At 31.9% G+C, this 22,815-nt stretch overlaps 2 protein-coding genes and 1 long non-coding RNA gene across 5 annotated transcripts in view; all 3 read right to left on the bottom strand.

The window, feature by feature from the left end:
- Tpt (tRNA 2'-phosphotransferase) overlaps positions 1-16,826 on the bottom strand; it is a 47,350-nt gene extending 30,524 nt beyond the window's left edge. The window contains exons 1-3 of one of the 3 annotated variants that reach the window (XM_040724872.2): positions 16,522-16,825; positions 15,045-15,273; positions 9,817-14,956 (exon numbers count right to left, since the gene is read on the bottom strand). In XM_040724872.2, the coding sequence (XP_040580806.1) occupies positions 14,937-14,956; positions 15,045-15,273; positions 16,522-16,779 (507 nt within the window). In that variant the 5' untranslated portion in view covers positions 16,780-16,825 and the 3' untranslated portion in view covers positions 9,817-14,936. Of the gene's footprint in view, positions 1-9,816; positions 14,957-15,044; positions 15,274-16,521 lie in introns of those variants that run through there. The other 2 variants (XM_071893292.1, XM_040724870.2) reach the window with 2 other exon arrangements.
- LOC139907144 (uncharacterized) lies at positions 8,925-11,608 on the bottom strand. The gene is made up of 2 exons (XR_011783545.1): positions 11,499-11,608; positions 8,925-11,434 (listed from the first exon to the last, which is right to left on the bottom strand). It is a non-coding gene; the product is annotated as an uncharacterized lncRNA (long non-coding RNA).
- A 2,195-nt stretch (positions 16,827-19,021) lies between the features above and the next one.
- On the bottom strand, positions 19,022-20,951 carry LOC121129633 (uncharacterized). Its single transcript, XM_040725361.2, has one exon. It carries the CDS (start codon positions 20,551-20,553, stop codon positions 19,471-19,473), a length of 1,083 nt encoding a protein of 360 aa, XP_040581295.1. The 5' UTR covers positions 20,554-20,951; the 3' UTR covers positions 19,022-19,470.
- Between the last annotated feature and the right edge of the window lie 1,864 nt (positions 20,952-22,815).

The following is a 22,815-nucleotide window of genomic DNA, read 5'->3' as shown; positions in this document are numbered from 1 at the left end:
TCATTATAATACAATATATTACGAACACAATATAGGTATATTTACTTAGTTATATAATTTATACTATTATATAAGTGAATAATTTTAAGAAAGGATAAAAATACTCAATAACGTCACGAGGGATGGATTTTACATTCATTAAGGACCGACAAGTGGGATTGGAGACTAATTAGTCCACGGTACTAAAAAAGTTCCTAAACAATTTAGTGTAGGACTTCGACGGATTAAAAGCACTACTCAATTCTTCAATGTCGTATGTAGTCTCTGTACCCATTTCTATTGTCTTTGTGCTCCGGCAATGCCTTTTATACATTTAATTCATGCCCCTTAAGGAGATTAATATTACATTCTTCCTCCTCTGTCTTAGATCTTTCTTATAACCCACTTATTCTTAGAAAAAGACTAATTTCTATCAAAATATGTATAGGATATCCTTTACTATTGAATTTTCTACATCACTGATGAAAATTCTACCTTACGATCCCCTACTGGTACAACCGAGAGATATGTCTTCCGATCTTTTATTTTTAACTTGAGGTTCCTCGTCATTATCCTGTCGATAGTTTTTGGAAATTTTACGTCTTCCTCCTTTTCTGGAATAGCATAATCAGGGACACTTTCAAAATCGTCAATGATAACCCCATATTCAAACATTGTTTCTCTCAGTATTGATTACATATACTCCATTTTTTATAGACACTTCCATTGGCTTACAAGGAACTCAAGTTATTCAGACCTGATATATTCTAAAATATATTGTCTTTCAGTTCTACGTTCCCCTTAACATCTTTAAACTTTTTTACTGCGTCTAAATGATCTTCAAACATGATACTTATAAAACCTGCTCAACTATTGCAATCGTTTATTCGTAGAATCAGTTCCTCCAAAAGACCTAGGACATCAAACATTTTTTTTTAATTTGGAATTTTAGAGACAAACACTTTCAAGCTCTTGGTTGTCTAATTTCACTAGTTTATCCCACATTCTATCAATTTCATTGGATTGGGTCATTTTTTTAAATATCATTTTGAATTTTTTTTCACTTTTTCTACCCTTTTTGAGAGGTCATTCCTTATCTTCAACTGCAACGTAATTTGAATCCTAATTATCCTTTTTAAAAGCTTCATTAAATCCACTTCAAACCCATGAATTCAGGTTCCGAATTGGCTCTCAAGTATTGTGAGGATATATCCTCTGAACATAGACATAAAAAAATCATTTGGATTTTCTCATTTCCTTGAATTTTGTTCAAATTGTTTTTATGTTGAACACCACATATATTTAAATATTAATTAATCAGAACCAATAGCTATTCTCAAATTTTTTTTTGAAGGGCATATTGTGAACTTAGAGATAAAATATATCTGAGTAGGAGGATAAAGGGTTGAACATACAAGTATATGAGCCTCATCTAATTTTTCTAATTAAAGCAAAATAAATACACATAGACTATGAATGGTAACGATTTGTAAGGAATAACTGTTTTACATTCCTCACATCTAAGGGGGGAGGGGGCATATTCTATACCCAAAACACAAAAACTGTTTTTCGGAGGGCAAGGAGACTAGATAGGGGGCTGAGTTATAAATCAAAAAGTGGCATCTCAAAAAAAAACTATTTGAAAAAAAAAAGTTTCTAAATTTATCGAAAATAAAAAAGTTAAGGCAAAAATAAGAAATTGGTGAAAATTGCAAATTAGTTTTTTTTTTTTTTTTTTTATATTCAAAAAATTGGATTTCAAATGAAATATTGGATTTGTAGATAAAATAAAGTTTGTAGAAATTTCTCTAGAAATTCGTTAAAATAAAAATTCACAACATAAAAATTCCTTTTTAAATTAAATATCAGTCATATTCTGAATAATTATTATTAAAAAAAAAAAAAAATCCCCCCCTCCCACCTTTTTTTTCATCAAACGTCAATTTTCAACTTTTAAGAAAAAATCCTAAAAAACGATGGATTTTGGACACAAAGTTATAAGCTTTAACATTGCCGCACTAAATAATTTTAATTTCCAAAACATTTTTTACAATATTTGCACAAATGAACCAGTTAACGAGGGTTATTTGTTCGAAGACATTATTTCCATAACTTATGGAGTTTTGCAAGTGAGAAAAAAGTCTTGGTATGTTTCTGCTCTCCTTTGCAATGCTATTAAAAAAAATTGCGGAAAATTAGTGCAATTTTTTTTTGGAATTTTCTTAGCAAATATCGTTTTGGCAAATTTTCAACAATAATAAAAAAGGGAATTCTCATCCTGACAATTTTTTTTCATGCAAATATGTTTGTATGTTATTTGAATTTTATAAGACTTTTTTTTCAAATAAATAATAATACATTTTCATTTAATATACAGGGGCTATCTTGTAATGGCTGTAAGAATACCTTAGGGCTCGCCCAAGCAACAACGAGTAACCCTTTCAAAAAAAAATATATAGCTATTAAAAGAAATTGATTTTTTTTTTCCAAAATTTTAAAACCCAACAGCAACACAAAGGATTCATTTTTTTTTTTAGCAATAATTATTTTTTGGATATTGGGAAGGGGGCTACAGCCCCTCCTGCCCAAACCTTACAGACATCCCTAGTTAATAACTATATTTTTTTTATTTAAGATACAATTATTTCAAAAACAAAAATTAATAATTAATAACAAAATTAAAAAGAAGCCTTGAATAATTATTGTAAAGGCAATGTCTGACCTTGCAATACGAGCTTCGTTCCTTATTTTTTTGTTCCTAATTTATGACTATAGTTTGTCATTTCATCACACATACAAAACATTATTTAGATCAAATTAAAATGAGGGTAATTATAGTATGTGTACAAAATTTTAAAATTCATCATCATCAGATTGTTAATCATGTTTTTTTTTTCCCTCCAAGGTTGACTAGAGTTGGAAGGGCAAACGCATGCATGTTTTAATCCTACATTTTTAATAACTGTCTCAATGTTCGAACGTGCTGAATGTATGAAGTAACAACTGTTTTTTGAGTAATATTGAAATGAATTATTTCTATTCACATATGTATAAAGGCAGCATAAAAAGATCCTCGAATTTTAAAAAGAAAAAGGAAAAAACTTGCTTTTTTCTTTCATAGCTAATTTTATTTCATCAAAAAATTACTATGATAATTTTTATTGATAAAAAATTAAACTTAAGCCCCAAATATATTTTTATTCTGGAAAAATAATAATATTATAAAAAATGTAAGGTTTTTGATAACGTATCTTTTTTATCTATCTTTTTTATTAATATAAAGACGAGCAATTTGATATTTAAATCATCATCACATTAAATACTTGATAAAAAACAAATTCGGTGACTCAATTGATACAAGTAAATCTCAAGTGGATCTTCTTTCTTCCTATATTTTGTAATAAGTCATTGAGAGTAAACCATGAAGAAGGTAGCACCCGTTTTAGGGGTTCTATCGGTCCCGGTTCTTTCATTTTAACGGTTTTGGCCTCGGTTCTTTTTAGTGCATGATCAGTTTGACAAAAGGTACTTAAAACAAGGGTGTTTTACTAGAAAATTCAGGCCCAGGCAATGATATTCCATAGAAACAGGGCTGCAACTACCTTATATCAAGAGCGCGTAGTGGGCCTGAGTTTAAAATGTATTAGTGTAGGCGGAGCTGAGCATAGTGAAGATAATGAAACCCGGGCTTAATAAATATTATAGAGCCCTAACAAGCTTAGCAGCGGACCTGGATCCATAATCTAGCACTATTCCCTATTGTATTTACATTGTCGGTTGCCTAAAGCAACTTTTCCGGATCCAAAAGAAGCCCTTATCTATTTGGAACTCAGATACAACTGTATCACCCTGGCAACATACAAAAAAATTATTGAGAAACGGCTTTATACTATTGCACAAAAAAAATCTAGAAAATTTACTTATTAATTTAAGCTTATTTATTTTTTTATAAAATATATATTATATAGAGGACCAAAAGTATAAGAACCGAGACCGATAAGCAATATATTGCAGCTTCGGTTACGGTTCTAGCGGTTCAAGAACTGAAATCACTTGAGTCATAAGACCGCTAAGGGCATCATAACTTTGACCATGAGTCATGGTCTACTCTCACTTTGAATTTGATTTATTCTTTCTTTTCTCTTTCTATCCCAACGTCTCGCATAGAAAATCAAGAGCTTAATAACTTATTATTAGTATTCAAATATAATCCTATATAGTGGAGCTCCCAATTAATTATTTAAAAAATATCACAAATATAATTTAAAGGACAGCATCTTGTGAAAAAAGTTAAGTTTACAGAATAAGTTATCACAAAAAGAGAGTTTCGAGGAACTTCTACACATATTACTTACATGGGAATGTTGACCGTTTCAAACAAATGACATAAGATTTTAGATCTACTGTTAGCAATTAAATCAAACTGACAATAGAAACACCCATTTACTATATTCACGGCGTTTCCTCCCTATCCTTAAAATTTACCATGTACATTAGAGTAATGAATTTTAGACTTATTTTCCAAAATTAATTTCATGTAGTACCAATGGTTGAACTTTTTTTATATTCCTTTAATTTGTCAAAAGGAGTTGTACTGATTAAGTATATGTAAAATTTGTAGTATTACAATTACTCCATCTGACGAAGGAATTGTCTTGAAAGTCAATTGACATAATATACATATACTTCCTTCCCTGGGATTGGGATCGGTATTATCAAATCTCTAATTGTAGGGGCAGTGTTAATTTATGAAAATTAGTAAATTAAATTTTAGCCAAACTTTTTGGATGCAATAGCATATTTTAAGCACTCTAGAAAAAAAAACCAGGCCCCAAAAATTACTTTTTCATCCATGAAGAAACTCGCGAATGTCGTGCTCGTTAAATCTATTTTATACTTCAAGCAGTAGTTATAAAACATATTAAGTTTAGAAAGTTCCGTTTTAAGTTTATATAAAAGGCCAAAGGTCATAAAAAAGGTCAACTTCTTCTAAATTTTTATTTAAGTGTATGTACTGGGGTATCAATTTGAAGGGTGATCTGTTAATTAGATCTTCGGTTGTATTTTAATGAAACGGCGTTTTTTTTACCTCTATAGCCCTTTTAAAATTACCTTTTGTAACGACATTCTCTATTTGCAAAGGAAAACAAAAGTTTCAATTTTAAAGTTATGTTACTGAATTTCAGAAGTTTCCATTTTCAAGTAATGTTTTTGAATTTAAAAAGTTTCGTTAAAGTCCCTTTTCTCAAGTGGTCCTTATTTTTCATTTTGAAGAATAACAAATTGTAGCCTATTCAAAATACTTTGAATACTGCAAAATCCCTACTAATATTAAAAATAAGAATAACCTTCTTCTAATATATTTTTGGAAGCGTATGTCATTAGATGAAGGAACCCCCAATTTTTTTAATTAGTTTTCTACCTCAGAATGAATGCGTGGGCGAGAATAATTCATGCTTTAAGTACGAGTTTTCAGTAGAAACATAGCATGAAATATATACTTACATTCAAACCTCTTATGGAATCGGCTCGTTAGTGCATATTACTACTAAATAGTATATATCTGTAAACATTTATCAAAGTGATTTACAATATAATTTTTAATTATGACAATAATAATTTGTGAAAGTGAATCCGAGCATTTTAATGACCTATGGATTAACAATCCCAGGGTTACTAATAGTACAAAATGTACAATTTGCTTATAACGACAAAAATTATAGGTCAACGTATCTTATATTTACAAAAAAAACAAAAAACATATCTAGCATCCTCCTCCGTTTTTGATGCCTAGCAACAGTTTTTGTTTTCTTCTAGCTCTATCTACTATTAAAAATAACCAGTGAAGGGAAGATTGTATTTGCCAGTTAATTCGTCATAGATTGCTGCAATTCAAATCACCACTTATTACAACAATTCAAATGAACCCTTATGAGCATTATATTGAAGCATTGGAAATTACGCAGGATACTAATTTATTTGGCGGTAAAGTAATTTTAAAGTTGTTATGTAGTTGGTGCAAGTATTAAGCCATCTTGACTTTAGACAAATTAGGAGTAGGTTAGTTTATTGACATGGGGTTGAACAGGGTTTAATTTATAAGGATTATTGCAATATATTATAATCATAAATTTGGTTTAGCTATATACTGAGAGGATTGCAATTAACGCCTAGTGTGTTCATATAATCACAGTACACGTATTGATGTTTGAATACATATTAATTCGTATTAACAAGATAATTCTTAATAAGCTTGTATAGATACTTTGGATATTTCTTCATTCTTTTTATTTACAACACTTGACAAAATAATCCCTCATTTGATTTTCATACCATTATTGAGATGCACCTTCAAACAACAAAAATGGACCATGTATTCTTGTGGAAGGTAATTGTAATTTGAAAATTTGAAAAACATTTTAGCCAAACGAAAAAAAACCTCTATTTTTGAGACTCTATTACGTCATTATGTAATTAAACACTTGAGTAAAATTAATTTATTATTCTTGAATTTTTTTCTTTCAATTTAGTGTGATCATATGAACATACTAGGCATATATGAGTACATACATATTTTATTTATGCAGGAAAAAAGGTATTACTATGAGAGAAATTCTTGATATTTTACAAGACGATGATGATGGTCAGTATGATATATTTATTGAACCACCTGATCAAGGCAATATTTGAGACGAGGATTCAGAAAAGGAGGCAGAAAGAACGGAGTAGGGCCCCTCAAGCCTATCTGGAAATCAACTTCTTGCATCAGGAGAATATCGCTCACGGAAAAAAAATATAAAGATTATGACCTCGAAAATGATTTGCCACCAAGGAAAAGCAAAGAAAATCAGTAAGTTAAATCAAGTTAAATGGGCCAAGAATGATGATGAAATTTTTTCTAGGAGATTATTCTAGCTACAGTCAGTTTTCAAATACTGAGCTTTTTTGTTATGAAGCTATTCTGGGATGGATATAATGGATTTAACTCGTAAAAGGCTTTATTGGTCCAAGGACCCTGACACTTAAAATGAAGACATAAGCAACCCTATGCGTAGGGACAGATTTGAAGAAATAAAGAGAAGAATGTCTTTCAATCCTCCCGAAAATTCAAATAAGAAAGATAAATACCATAAATTGCGTTTTCTTATCAAGCATCTTCAAGAAAAAATCCTCGAACATTTCATTCCTGAAAAAATGATATCTCATGATGAGACTATGGTAGAATATTTTGGAAAACATAGCTGCAAGCAGTCTATATGCAACAAACCATTCGTTTTGGGTAAAAAATTCGCTGCCAAAACACAGTTCTCGGATATTTAATCGCATTCCATTCTTACCAAGGAAAATCTCACACTGGAGATGAGGATCATGAAAATAAATTAGGCAAATGTGCTGCAACCCTTCTTCAACTTTTGAATACCTATACAGATGATACCTTATCATCTCTTCACCGATAATCGTTTTACAACAATTCCTTTATTGGAAGAGCTTAAGAAACGAGGATAAAAAGAAACTGGTACGATTAAATCAAACAGAATTGACAAAAATGCCCAATATCCTCTCTAAAATAATTTGGAAATGAAGAAAGAGGATATTTGGAATGTTCCACAGGAACAACGAAAGATTTTAAAGTGAAAATTAGTCGTTGGAAAGATAACGCTTTCGTAACTGTTGTTTCAATTGTTTACGGCCAGCATCCTACCGGTAAAGTAAAGAGATGGTCAAAACAGGGAAAAAAGTTTATCGAAATTGACGACCCATCTAAAATCAAAGAGTATAACAAGTCAATAGGAGGAACATAGCATGCGTAACTGTGTGGGAGTAAAAATACCTGTTCAAGAAAACAAAAAAATTATCAAACCCAGGAGGCAACCAAATATCAAAACACCAGCGTTTTCTGTCCAAATGCACCCCCCTCCCATGTGTCCGTGGAACAGACAGGCTCCAGGCTCATACCAGTCTTATCTATGCAAAAATAAACTTTTAAATCTTCCTCCTCCTCCGTTTTTTCTGCCTAGCAATATTTTTTTGTTTTACAAACTACTATTAAAAATTTTAAGGAAAGAGAAGACGATTGCATGAACCAGTTACTTCGTCTTGAATTTCTGCAATTGAAATGAACACTTATGACCATTTATTCTGCTCAATTGCCAAATAGTAAAGCAAATAGCAAATTATTTCAGACAACATCATCTTTCTACATTCGATAGGGGTACAAACATCGATACATTTCGAAAAAAACATCACATCACACTTTGATTATGCAGATTATGATTATTTTGGAAAAAAAATTCCAAAAAATTTAATTTTTTTTTTTTCGTGAATAACTGTGGATTCTGGAAATTTTTCACCAAACAATTTAATTTTTTGTAAATATCCCTCGTATTTAAAATCTTTTTTTCAAAAAATATAAATATATTTATTCAATCCTGTGGACGCCCCTGATAGCAATATTGTATTTTTAAAGTATTATTTAATCTTTGAAAGAATCGGCATCGGGAATTTTTACTATAACTATATCGGAATTGGGATCGAACTTTTTTTTTAAGAATTGTCCCATCACTAATAGGTACATACTAACAAAAAAACAATGAACAAAGTCTTGAAGGTTAGACCTCATATTTACTTGATAAAATGTCAGGGATTGTATCATACATCTAATTTACGTACTTTAATTATGTAATTGTATGAAAGGAAAAGTGCGTGTCATTAGGAAAATTATTCCTCTTATAATAATTATACTTTTTATTGTATTCTCCTTTGTGTCCCATAACAATAATACACAAACAAACAATAATGGCACGGAATGAAATAATAATTTCTTTTAAGTATTTAATAATATTAATAAGACGAATAATCCACAATTTTCATAACATACTACAATAGTACATAGTGATACATCGACATTAGAATAACATCAATTTCACGTAATAAGTAGAAGGGTATGCACGAAATTTTCTTTTATTTCACAATCTTTCTTCTAAAAAGAGAAAGAAAAAAACTTACTAATTCAATAATTAACGAAGGTTGAGCGATTGAAATTAATTCATATTTCGATATATACAGGGTGTCCACGATAAATTGGAACTACTTTAAACTTCATCCAGATCTATAATGTGGATATTTGGAGTTAAATCATACTAATATAAAAGGTTGCGTGAACAATACACTATAACTTCCACCACAATTGTTTTGACAACAAACAATAGTCATCATGGAATAAGCAAGGAGCGACGCCATCCTCGAATTGGCTCGCGCGGGACACAAGCCCTCTGCTATCTACCTGCTTCTTAACTACCCCAAGACCACGGTGTAGCGGATCTTCAATGCCTAGGAGGTTGAGGGGAAGGTCTGCCGCAAGGCCCACAACATGAGAAGTGACCGAATCCGCACTCCCCCCTTCCTTGAAGGGCTCCGGAAGTCCATCAAGGCTTCGCCGTGGACTTCCTTGTCCAGGTTGGCCAAGAACCGTGGAGTGAGCAAGCGTCTCCTCAATGACCTGAAGAGCCATGGAGGAAGAATTATCTTCTTCTCCGACGAGAAGAACTGGACTGTCGACAGAAGCTACAACGTCCAGAATGACAGGTGGCTTGCCAAGGAGAGAGTAGAGGTCCCTGAGGTCTTCACCACAAAGTTCCCAGCCTCCGTGATGACCCTGGGTGTCATCTGCAGCAACAGTGAGGTGATGCCTCTTTTCTTCTTCAATCCCAAGGAAAGAGTTAACGCGATAAGGTATGTTGCGTCTTGACGAGGGAGAGACACTAACTTATTTATAAGGTGGAGAGATCCAGGATGACCGAGAGAAATGAGGAGAAGAATTCACGTGGAGGAATAATGTAACACTAGATCATGTGTATTCTAACTATACTCTAATATATTTACAAAAGACGATACTATTTATAACACGTAAACACAGTACTTATAATACATAGACGAATATACAAGAAGATAAAAACCAGAAAGGACATATTAAATACATAACATCACCCCCCAAGCACCAAATCCATGGCGGTGCTTAAACAGGTTCCTCTCCATGAACAGCAGCCTATAGATCCGCTCCATCCATGTCCAGGCGAGGACAAAACATTCTTCCTTGTACTGCAAAAGTTTATCTCCATAGACGTGCCGTGCTCTCAGCACGCGCACCGGAGAAAGGAGGACAATACTCCTCATAAAGGTTTTAAGGACCCGAGCACCTTGCTCGTCCCTGGGAGAAATAACATTCACCCTTGTTGAGGTTTTAAGGACCCGAGCACCCTGCTCGTCCCTGGGAGAAACAACACATACCCTTGTTGATGTTTTAAGGACCCGATCACCCTGCTCGTCCCTGGGAGACATCTTGCTCGATGTACCCTCATCCAACTCGGGATGATCCAGAAGAGAGACCGTTCCACATCCATTAACCAATGATGGGAACGGGAGAGTAGGAACAGTAGAGAACCAAAATTGTGTAGGACTAAACCCATTTTTAATTATGTGGTCCCTGACACGGACACACACTTCACTTCTTGAAAGTGACCAAGGTTCTCTTCCTTCCTCCACGAGGCCCAAACATAGGCACAGTCCATATTGCTCCGCCTTCCCCAGACGAACGAGCGTTCTCCCCATCGACGAAAAAGGGCTACCCAACTCCAACAGGGCTAGCTTCGCCGACGATCCCACAGCAGGGAGGTCACGTGATCCTGATCCCATCCTCGTCGCCAATGTTGCGTCTTGACGAACGAGAGAGTCAAACTTCTTTATAAGGTGGAGATATCCAGGATGACCAAGAGACATGAGGAGAAGAATGACGTGGAGGAATGAAACTACACACTGTTTATAGGATTATGTGTATTCTAATTATACTCTAATATATTTACAAAAGACGATACTATTTATAACACGTAAACACAGTACTTATAATACATAGACGAATATACAAGAAGATAAAAACCAGAAAGGACATATTAAATACATAACAAGGTACTACGACGTCATGGAGGAGTTCTTCATCCCCTGGATGAAAGATACGGCCGCGGGGAGGGATTTCATATTCCAACAAGACTCAGAGCCCGCACACATCGCCATGAGGACCACTAACCTCTTCAACTCCCACGACATCACTTTCTGGGATTTCAACACCTGTCCCACCAACTCACCCGACCTCAATCCGTGTGATTACTACTGGTAGGGGAAGTTAGAGAGGGAGGTATGCAAGGTAAGCCACAAGAGCATCGCAGCCCTGAAGGGCTCCATTACGAGGGAGTGGAATGCTGTCGATTCCACGGAAGTCATCAGGACATGCAAATCTTTTAGAGGCAGGATGGAGAAGATGGTGGCTGCTGAGGGAGGACATGTTGAATAAATTTATTGTTTAATATCATGTCTAACTTTTTCATATTAACAAATACACTCAAAATTCCATTTTTATCAAGCAAGTTGAATTTTAAGATAGTTCCAATTTATCGTGGACACCCTGTATATATATAGGCATAAGCAATTGGTTACAAAACTAAACAAATTTGAGTTCTCTAGCTTACATAAAAGTCCAGAAAATGACACTTGAACGGGATCGACAAATTTCCCTTCAGGCACTCCGACCAATTGGGCGTCTCCAAGGCCACCGTCTACGCCATCAGCAAGTCCGAAATGTTAGAGAGGTAAAAGGGCTCTCTCAAGAATGCCAACTGAACCTGGAGGAGTTAAAGAAAAACGCACAGGTCAATCCCCTCAATTCCATGAGGGTCCATGCAAGAGATCTCCTTGTTTCACAAAAAAAAAGTAGGTAGAAAGAGCCGTATGAGGGTGGTGAGGCCACTTCTGACACCAAAAATAAAAGAAACACTTCTACTCCGTTGCCATACTCCTTTGAATGAGTCTTTTCAGATCTTTAAAACCCTCCCCAGTGCTGTTCCTGGATCCAGGGAAGTACTTGGGACCGTAACATGTCCAGATAGACAGCTCGATTGACCTTCACATCCTCAGGAATGAATATCAAGGGCGTTTTGATCCTGCAGAAGGTGAAGCCCACCCATACCATTACCAAAACTGAATTTTGGCTCCTGAATACAATGCGATCATTCAAGGGAATGTCCTCGATGCTCCGATTCAGCATCTGGTAGTTGTGGCTGTTGCCAGCTATACGTTGATTTAAACGTGAATACAAAAAAAATTGAGGAATTTTAGAAGTACGTTCGCCTGGATCAGCCTCTTAGTCAATGATATATGTTTTTATGAAAAAAAAATCCAAATTTTTCTCGTAACTCTACACACTTCTCCCAGCGTAGTAACAGACGGGACGGATTATAGAGATGGGAGCATCCCTGGGACAAGTCTGTAGAGTTACAAAGAGACTATATTGAAGAATAAAAATAAATCCGAATTTTTTTCACAATAAAACTCACATCAACTCCTTCAAACAACTGTTACATAACAACTGATCGTCCAAAATGGCTATAATTTCGGTGAGTAACTGTCAACAGATGTTAGATAGATGTGACTAGCTTTAATTTACGAGTGAATCCATCTTCACGTTGAGGTTGGAAACTTTTTGGACCAACGTCGTACATATTAATTCAATGTATTTCTTTTAAATGTATAAGTTTACTTAACGAAATTGCACATAAACCTTTTCACTTTTATGTGCCATATAAGCATGGAAAAGGCCAGATTTACCTATTGTTTGATTTAATTTGGATATTTTGATTTTTTTTTTAGAGTAGTTTTTTCAGGGTAACCGTCTATTATAGAAAACTTAACATATCCCCTCTAATGAATGAAATAACCTTGTAAATACCAATAACAAAGAGAGCTAACAAATTTCTTTTTCTTCAAAAAGATTTTTGGTTGTGATTAATGACCAACTAAAAGGACATTCAACAATATGCAGAAGGAAAAATAACATGGATTAAACCATCAAAATAAACAAAAAAAAAAAGACAATGCATCATAGGATTTGATTAAATTAAAACTATAAATCAATAGCTTGAACGAAGATTAAAATCAACAATTGTGTGATCATGTGTGTTTGGAAGTCGACAGATATTTTATATAATATCTTTTTCCTGAAATGTAACTGAAAATAAATATTTTGATGGATATGGAGAAATCATTATTGAGTTGCAAAGTTGAGGGATTTACAGTTAAACTTAAACACAGAAACAAAAATTGGAAAAGAAGTAGTTGCGGGATTTTAAAAGAATGAACGCAACATTTTATAAATTTAATATAGGAAACTAAAATATTACTACAGATTACATGTATTATGTATTTATTTTTACAATATAAACATTCATTATTTTTATAGATACAATTATTCACTGATTTTTGTCCTTGTATATTTTCGTCACTATAGTATTTTAAAAATTACTCATAAACTTTCCTACAAAAACGGCTTAATTAGTTCAAACACCAGTATCGGGGATGGCTTTTATCAAATATATTTACAAAAAAGATTGTAGTTTGTTGTTATTCCGACTTGTTTAAACACGCTTATTTCATTATACATAAGCGTATATGCACCCTTTTTCTATAAATTACCCTAACCAGCAAAAAAAGATGATGGCACATAAATTGAGAAGTTAACACTTAAATATTTTTTGTTGTATATATGCAATATACTAAAAATCACCTTTTAATTTAATTTTTAAATAAAATTGTCAAATTCATTTTTTTTTTACATCATAAACAATCTTCTTGTAAGTATGAATAGATTTTGTTATAATTTTGCATTAGAGAACACACTAGGTAGGTAATTAGGAATTAGAAGGAAAAAAAATACTAATAATTTTTTTTCTCGATATATTACTTCTATGATAAAACTATTTCCAGGTTTTAAAAAGAGCATTTAAGGGTTAAATCATTTTAATATATTAAAGAGTGAAAAATCCTTTGTCATCGTAGCTCTTGACTACAGAATTTATGAAAGAACTGTACGTTATGTCAAGAAGAAAGAATTGGTCTATTACTTTTAACAGTAATTTAATGATTTTAACAACTCTGCGTGCAAATGGAGATATGATACAGAAAAATCCTAAATGAATAATGTGAATATACATACTTTATTCATATAACAAGCTAATTAATAAATACTTGCCGGATGGTCCATAGAAATCTAAACACTTACTAAATCAATAATAAATGAAGGTTCAGTAGTTGAAATTAATTCATATTTTGATATATTCAAGCATAAACAATTAGTTACAAAATAAAGCAAACTTTAGCTCTCTAGTTTACGTACAAGTCAAGAAAATGACACTTGAACGTGAACGACGAATTTTCATTCGCTCACTCAAAGCAGTTTGGCATCTTCAAGACCACCGGCTAACCCGTCAGCAAGTCTGAAACGTTGGAGAGGAAGAAGGGCTCTATCGTAAGGCCAAACTAGATCCGGAGGAGATAAAGAAAAAAGTTCAGGCTAATCCCCTCAAGTCAATGAGTGTCAATGCCAAATATCACTGGGTTTCACACTATACCGTCCAGATACCTATAAAAAAAGAGGATGGAAAGAGCCTTGTGACGGTAGAGAGGTCACTTCTGACACCAGGAATGAAAAAAAAACATCTCCTACTTTCCAACACTCTTTTGAATGAGTCTTTTGAACTCTTTTTTGACACTTTTGGCCACCCTCAGTCCTGATACCAAGCCCTCGACTTCACATTTTGGGTGCATGTCAAGGAGAAGGCCAGCAGTGTCCGTCATAAAAACACTGAGGCACTCAAAGCCACTGTCAACTAACACTGGGACGCCATAACAGATGAGTACATCCTCAATGGGTACCAGGCCTTCTGCCGCCACGTCGAAGCCATAATTGCCACTAAGGTCGGCTACATGAATGATTAAGAGAGCTCAGACACACATCTATTTATAGTATCAATTTTGTTGAAATTCTATTGTTAATTAATTGTTCAAAATTGTTGAAGTTTAAAATTCAAAGTGTTCAGATTTTTAAAGACCACTCGGTATAGTGGGGGTTTCAATCATTCACAGCAGGTCCTGCCTATATCAACCGCGAGTAACAAGGGCTCACTATATTTATTTATTTTTCAAATTTAAAATAAATCAACGAGTAAAAATTGAAAACTTACCTTTCATAGCTTCCATGATATCAACATAAATTATTACATTACATTTTCTACGCATTCCTGAAATAACTATTGAACTATCGTCTGTGGGCGCAAAATGAATATGTGTTCTATTCATACGACTGAGACCACCGGATTCAAGGATTTTAGGGAGTTTGGATGAAAAAGTTCCATGTACAACTATTGGATATTTATGAGGATCTTGAATCAATTCGAGATCCGGTGACGACAGCTAAATATGTATAATAAATTTACAATTTTATTTGTATGTAGGTGATTTTATATAAATGAAGTAACACTCATATAATTACATAATTATAGAACCATTCGTGATATTGGTTTGCATTTTATAAATGAAACATGGAAAGTTGTTCATCTAAAAATTTGTTAATTTAACATTGAATAAGTCTTCTATACCTTGTCTAAATTGAGGAGGACAAGTTTCAAAAAAATAATATCTCAATCAATTGCGTTAAATGAGAATTGGCCCACATGACAATTGATTAAATAATTTAACTGAAATAGAGTGTTTTCACTAACATAATTACGTTTTGCATTACAAACAATATATCTATGGGCGGAATTGGCGGCTTATCTAAAAAAATGTAAATCTAAATTTTTTTTTTAAATTGAATCTGTTCTTAAATAAAAAATTATTTGTCAAATTGTGTTACTTGTCACTTTTCTAAGATTTTATTAGTCAAAATTGGCATTTATAAAAAAATTAAAACATTACAAAGTCATAATTACAAAAATAAAAAAAGTCCCTGAAGCTTAAGTATTTCAAAAAGTCTGCTCAAATTTGACATCCTAATACATGACAGTAATTCAACATTTTCCATCATCTTAATGAAAAATAGTTTTTAATTTTTACTATAATATTTTTTATTTATGCCTCCAAATCCAAAATGGTTAACAACAACCACGCTGACGTCAAGTGAAAATGTTTAATAGTATTATTACATAGGAAGGTTATAAATAGAGGTAAACTCGGTCTAAGCCCGAGCCCAAACCTAACTTTTCCAAACCCCATATTTATTTCAAAGAATTTTTTTTCTAAAAAGGTAATTCCCTCAATATTGACACGACATTTTCGAATTGTGAGAAAGAAAAATCAATTTTCGGCTTGACATAACTCAGTGCTTATCCAACAGATAAAATTCGTAGAGGTTTAAACAAAATTCTACACTCATTGCAGGAACCTATTTCAAGTTTTTGATTCAGTCATTTTTGGTTTTGTGTGAACTACCTAATTAAATTTATAAGAAATGATTTAATTTTGATATATAGGTGCATGTTCTTTCATAAATAATTATGAACAAATTAAATTTAATTGTTAGTTGGAGTCACGACTCCGACCTCCGTACTTTTTTTTTACTAAATAAATAAGATCTATCTAAAAATAATCATAGGAACATACTTTTGTTCCAAACAAACCCTCAACAAAACACATTTTTATAACCAAATAGCCAATATTTACTTGTATGGAATGTCCTTGATTCGCACGAATCCACAAGACATTATCCTTTTCAGTGAGGGAGTATCGCTGCTTTACGTCAGTATTCACAATTTCTTCTATCTCTTTAACGGAAACTTCCTTAAATTTCGGGTTTTGTAGAATATCACTCACTCTGACATTCCCTTTTCCATCCATGAATAGACCTTCTTCTTGAGCATGATGTCTTAGGAGCCAAGTCAGAGTCTTGGATATCTTGGTTTTATTTCTTTTACTCTCCATCAGGTAAGATATGTAAGTGTAAACAATTAAAATTTTAGAAGTTATCGTTATAGCAACATAGTTGTACAGGTTGCGTGATTTCTGAAAAATAAGAAAGATCCGTTTATGAAAAATTATTCACTTACTATTAACCTGGCACTTTACTGATGGCCGATAGGGAATTGCATCTTACTTTTAAGATGAAAATAATGCTATACAACAACGAAAATTAAGGTTGTAACCCTGACAATTTGAAGAATGTGACGGACAAGAGCAACTTAGCTGTCATGACTTTAAATTTCTGTAGTAGTGAGTAGGCCTGAGAGTGTTGGAAGGAATTGATTTAAAATCCTACTCTATATCTTCGATAAAGAGGCCATAAGGGAAAGAGGCAAGGCATTAGTAAGCGCCGCTCTAAATTCTTGAGCGAGAGCGAAAAAATGAAAAAAATTGAAAAACTATTCAGAAAATGACAGATATTTCAGTTAAACATCAATTTTTATTTGGCAAATGTATATGCAAACCAATTTCCAGACAAATTTCTACAAACTTCATTTTAATCCCATGGCCATATTTCATTGGAATTTGTTTGTTTTTTTGCACTTGAAATAACGAAATGGTAATTTTCACCGTTTTCTTTTTTTTTTTTTTGCCCATAACTTTTTTAATTTTGAATAAATTTAGAAAAAGTAGTTATTCGTATAGTCGTTGTTTAAAACGCCAGTCTCTTTTTGATAAATAACTTAAATCCCCATCTAGGCTCCATGAGCTGCAAAAAACGGTTTTTGTGTTTTGGGCATAGCATAAGCCCCCTTTATATGACCCACCAAAAAATCGACACCCCCCGAAAAACCCTCAAAAGAGGGACCCATGCAAAATTTCAGCCCTCTAAGGTACAACGGTGTGGAAACGTATAAAGGACATCTACACACACAATCTCTCTTTTATATGTATACATATATAGAGGAAGATACATACATAGAAATGTAGCTTTTATTTAAAAATATAAACAGGAGCATGAATAAACATAATACAATCAATTAATGAATAAATTATTTTACATCTTAACTAAATAATAATAAGGAAATACATTATTAACTTTATTGAAATCAAACTATATTTTTTAATTTATTATAAACTGAATTTAATAATGACAAATTCATAAATTGTTAGTCACTAAATAATGGAGGAACTCATCATTACTTCATCAATAACAGCTTTATGTATACATAAATATAAATCTATTATTTATTTAGGAGTCCACATGGACATATGACTTCAAAACTAATTAATAAACTTCTTAACAATAAGAATAAATTGTATCGTATTTGTTGAATGATCCAATAAATTTACATCGATGTAAGTGACTTATTTCTATAAAAATAAATAACTCATTAGTTGATTTCAATTAGATATTTCAGTAATTAATTAATAGATCCTTTGGAACTTTATGAAACCTAGAGAGAGTTTGATGATTGTAATAGATCAAATTAGTCTGATAAATTAATGAAATGATGGTTTAAAAAAAAAAAATATTTTGAATAGTTCAACTAACTGTAGGTGTAAATTTATCTTCTGGTTACGGATATCCTTTATAAAATTAATTCCCTCTACCATATCTTAGAAGAACTATCTGTATTCAGTATTCCGAATTAAGTGAATTCATATGTTTGATATATATTCAAATACGATAAGGAAGTATAAAGAATCGGTTAACGAAGAGTTTGCATTGGCTCAAGAGAGGATAAAATATATTATTACATATTTTGTAAAAAAAAAAAAACTAAGCTACATTTTAACTAAGGTTCATCTGATATAATTTAATTCCTTCTAATTTATAGAAAAATTATACATGTTCTTTTAAAATTTGAGTATTAATCTCTTGTACAATGAATGATTTAATTAATTTATTTTTGTAATTACTTCAAAATAATTTTCAGTTATAGCATTTTAATATTGGGGGTGGATGAATTATAAATAAATTAGGGTCTATGGTTCTTTTATAGGGAGCCTCGTAGTTCTTAACTCTGAATTACTAATTAAATATCTAATTTACATTAACTCTGAATAACTATTTTTAGGGTGTTCCATCACAGTTTGGATTTTCCTTGTTCATAGATTTAATTTCCTATGAAACTACAAGAACTGAGGACTCGGATTTATAATTAAAACATCAAACAAAACTAAAACGTGTAGTCAAAAGAACTGTCAAACAACATTTAGTACTTCAGAACTTATATGTATTTTAGATAATCAAAAACTGTTTATTTTAATAAAATGAAGCAAATTGTTTATTTGAGGAATTAATACGTAAAAATTTCTGATTTCTTAATTAAAGAACTGATAAGCTTGATCACAGAGATAAGTCTTCTTAAACCTCCAAGCCCTTTAAAGAATAATATACAACATTTTTGTAACGATAAATTTAGTCCTAATTCAGTCTTAAATATTAATATTTAATTATTATTATATAAATTTATTTCTTTTCATTATATTTATAGTTAATTAGGAATTGCGAAAACAATGGGAACATATACTTTGAACTTTGGACAACCCACAGCATTATTGAAGCAAAAAAGAAAGATAATTTATTTTAAAAAATAAATATATATAAATTAGGAACAAATTATTTTTTTTTCTTCAATATTTTACTACAACAAGTGTATGTATAAATATATTTTACCATCTAAGAAAAGTTGCAGGTGTTTATGACTAATTATGATGAGTCTTGTGATGCAACTTCAAGTCTCCTATTCGCGTAAAAGAACTAAAGCAGGAACCACATTGGATTTTTTTTATCGTCTCATGTACATTTTTAATATGAATATTCAAGTGTGCTTTTTGTGTAAAAGAAATAGAGCAGAAACTGCATTGAAATTTTTTAATCTTCTCGTGAACACCTTCAAAATGTCTTTTCAAGCTTCCAGAGCGTGCAAACGAACTAGAACAATAACTACATTGGAATTTTTTAATTTTCTCATGAACACCTTCAATATGCCTCTTCAAGTTTCCAGAGTTTGTAAAATAACTGGGGCAGGAATCACATTTGATTTTTTTGATTTTCTCATGAACACTTTCAATATGCGTCTTCAAGTTTCCAGAGCGTGCAAAAGAACTAGAGCAGAAACTACAGTTGAATTTGTTTATTTTCTCATGAACATCTTCAACATGCCTCTTCAAGATTCCAGACTGTGTAAAAGAACTAGAGCAGTAACTACATTTGAATTTTTTAATCTTCTCATGAAAACCTTCAATATGAGTCTTCAAGTTTCCAGAGTTTGAAAAAGAACTTGAGCAGAAACTACATGGGAATTTCTTAATCTTCTTATGAACAGCATCTATATGCCTCTTCAAGTTTCCAGAGAATGTAAAAGAACTAGAGCAGTCACTGCACTTGAATTTTCTAATCCTCTCATGAAAACCTTCAATATGAGTCTTCAAATTTCCAGATTGTGTAAAATAACTAGAGCAGTAACTACATTTGAATTTTTTAATCTCCTCATGAACAGTTTCAATATGCACTTTCAAGTCTGCAGAGCGTGTAAAGGAACTAGAGCAGTCATTACATTGGAATTTTTTAATCTTCTCATGAACGCCTTCAATATGTCTCTTCAAGTTTCCAGAGATTGTAAAACAACTTGAACAATAACTGCATTGGAACTTTTTAATCTTCTCATGAACGCCTTCAATATGCGTCTGCAACTGTCCAGATTTTGTAAAAGAACTCGAGCAGTAACTGCATGGGAATTTTTTAATCTTTCCATGAACATCTACAGTGGCAATGTCAGTATCCATCTTCAAGTCTTCGAATCGAGTAGATGAACTAGGACTGGATCACATTTGAACTTTTTAAATACACTCTTCTAATCAGTAAGAAGAACAAGGGACGTTGAACGAGGAACACCAAACGGGAATTCAAAAAGAGTAAGGTGCACTCATGGACTCATATAGTGATGAAAATCATTTGTATCTGGGGCATGTTCAAACATGAGACCGAAAATCAACATTCTAGGTAGATTACAAAAAATCATAAATAACTGAATCAAGGACTTGAAATACGCTCCTATGATGTATATTGAGTGTATAACTTTGTTTACACCAAAAATTACTTCTAGTCGTTAGATAGGCACTGAAAAATTACTTATTTACCTTTTTCTAAGCCAAAAATTCAATTTTCTTCTCTTTTTTCTCAAATAATGACGTCACTGTAGTATTTTTTTCTGTTTATATATTTACATGCCTTATCCTATACTCAGCTCCATCTGTTTACATTTTACGTTTATTTAACTATTTATATTCCAACACAACCTTTCATTAAGTTAAAAAGTTATAAATTATAATTCAAATTATAAATTAATAAATATATCAAATGCAATTTAACTTATATTAAAAGAAATATAAAATACGAACACACTTTCTTATACTATGACATCACACTTTCGATTAAATGTTGTGTTTTTTTTGCGTGGTCGGTAATTTTGCCCCGAGAAAAATTTGGTGTATGACATATTCGCCGCCTTATTATGTTTTTGTATTATTTTTACGAACTTTACTGTTGTATCTTTATGAGACGAATTATTTAGCTCTCTACAAGGTGACAATATATATTTGTGTTATTAGAGATTTCTTGCTTTTCTTTGCAATTCTACTGACTATTTTTGTATGACATTACTGTGAAGTCAATTAAGGAGGAAACTTATATTTATAAAGCTAATTTTTTAAATTCATCTCTAGCACTAACACTCTATCTTAAATATAGCGAATGAAAAGTAGCTGGTTTAAGTTAAAATTTTGAGCTAAAACGATTTACTATAAACTATAATTATATAAAAGGCTCCTTGTATACAACATTTTTTGTTGATTCTGTCCATTTGATGTAAATATAATCCAACCTGCACTTTCTTTTGACACTCTTGAAAATGCAACATTTAATTGACCATGTGAAAATACTGATTTTGGTAAATATAATGCAAACTTTCAAATGATTGACCCTGTGATTTATTTATTGTGATTGTCATTGCTAACTTGCCATATTCCTTGTTCAACAGTAAATATAATGAAGATTGAAGATACATACTAAAATTATCTTGCTCATCCTCCTCCTAATTCCCTTTTTTAATTCGTATTTAATATACGTTCATCCTTTTTGTGTTAGTAAGTGAGGCATACCTCACACACGTACATAAATTATTTTAATTATATAGGATATAATAGTATTTTTTTTTTAACAGACAATTCTAATAGTGTACATTTTTACCCTCCTACGATTACGTTTCTAAAATTAACTAAAAAATAGATTAAAAGTTGTTTTTATAATTAAAGAAATAGTACAGAACATACATTTTCAAATAAATATAATTTGATGACGCCTCAGGAGGCTTTGCACCGCAACACCTCTTCTTGCGTCGTATTTTGAAAACACCTTCTTGATAATGATATGTCACTCTTGATTATTTCAATTAGTTCTAATACTATCTGGAGGAGCACAAGCTCCAATCACGCAACCTTTTGTAGTGAAAAACATTATTTTTATAATGAATTCGACTTGGTAAACTCATATGAACTTTTATAAAAATTATATAATTATAGTATGTGTAGTAATTGTAATTTTAAATCAACATCATGTGGTATTTTAAGCAACTCTCACATTTTGGAATAATATTTCAAATCCCATAAATTTATTCTTGAGCAAAAAATGATAGCTTCACTGAATGTATACAATTCAAAATTAAAGTAGATTTATATTCAAGGGTTTTCTAATGTAAATGTTCAAAATATTATTAAAATTAATTATTTAAACTGATGAATTTGACCTTCAAAAATAAAGTATCAACTTCAGTTTGTATTTGTTCAAGATCATTATGTAGTAAATTTCATTCAAATAATTAATTCATATAATATGAAATACTATTCTTCGATTGATCTTTGGATACTAATGTGACTAATTCATAAAGTTGGTAGAGTTGATTGTATTTACTCAATGAGTCAAATGGATTTGGTGTTGCATAATTGAAATGGTTAGAATAAGAGCCAAGATCACAAAATATTATTCGAAAC

This window comes from Lepeophtheirus salmonis, chromosome 14, assembly GCF_016086655.4.
Source record: "Lepeophtheirus salmonis chromosome 14, UVic_Lsal_1.4, whole genome shotgun sequence".
Classification (NCBI taxonomy): domain Eukaryota; kingdom Metazoa; phylum Arthropoda; class Copepoda; order Siphonostomatoida; family Caligidae; genus Lepeophtheirus; species Lepeophtheirus salmonis.
This window is presented reverse-complemented; position numbering and strand designations above follow the sequence as displayed.

Excerpts from the sequence above, each read along its gene's own strand:
- LOC121129633 (XM_040725361.2), bottom strand. The coding sequence starts at position 20,553 with ATGGATACTGACATTGCCACTGTAGATGTTCATGGAAAGATTAAAAAA.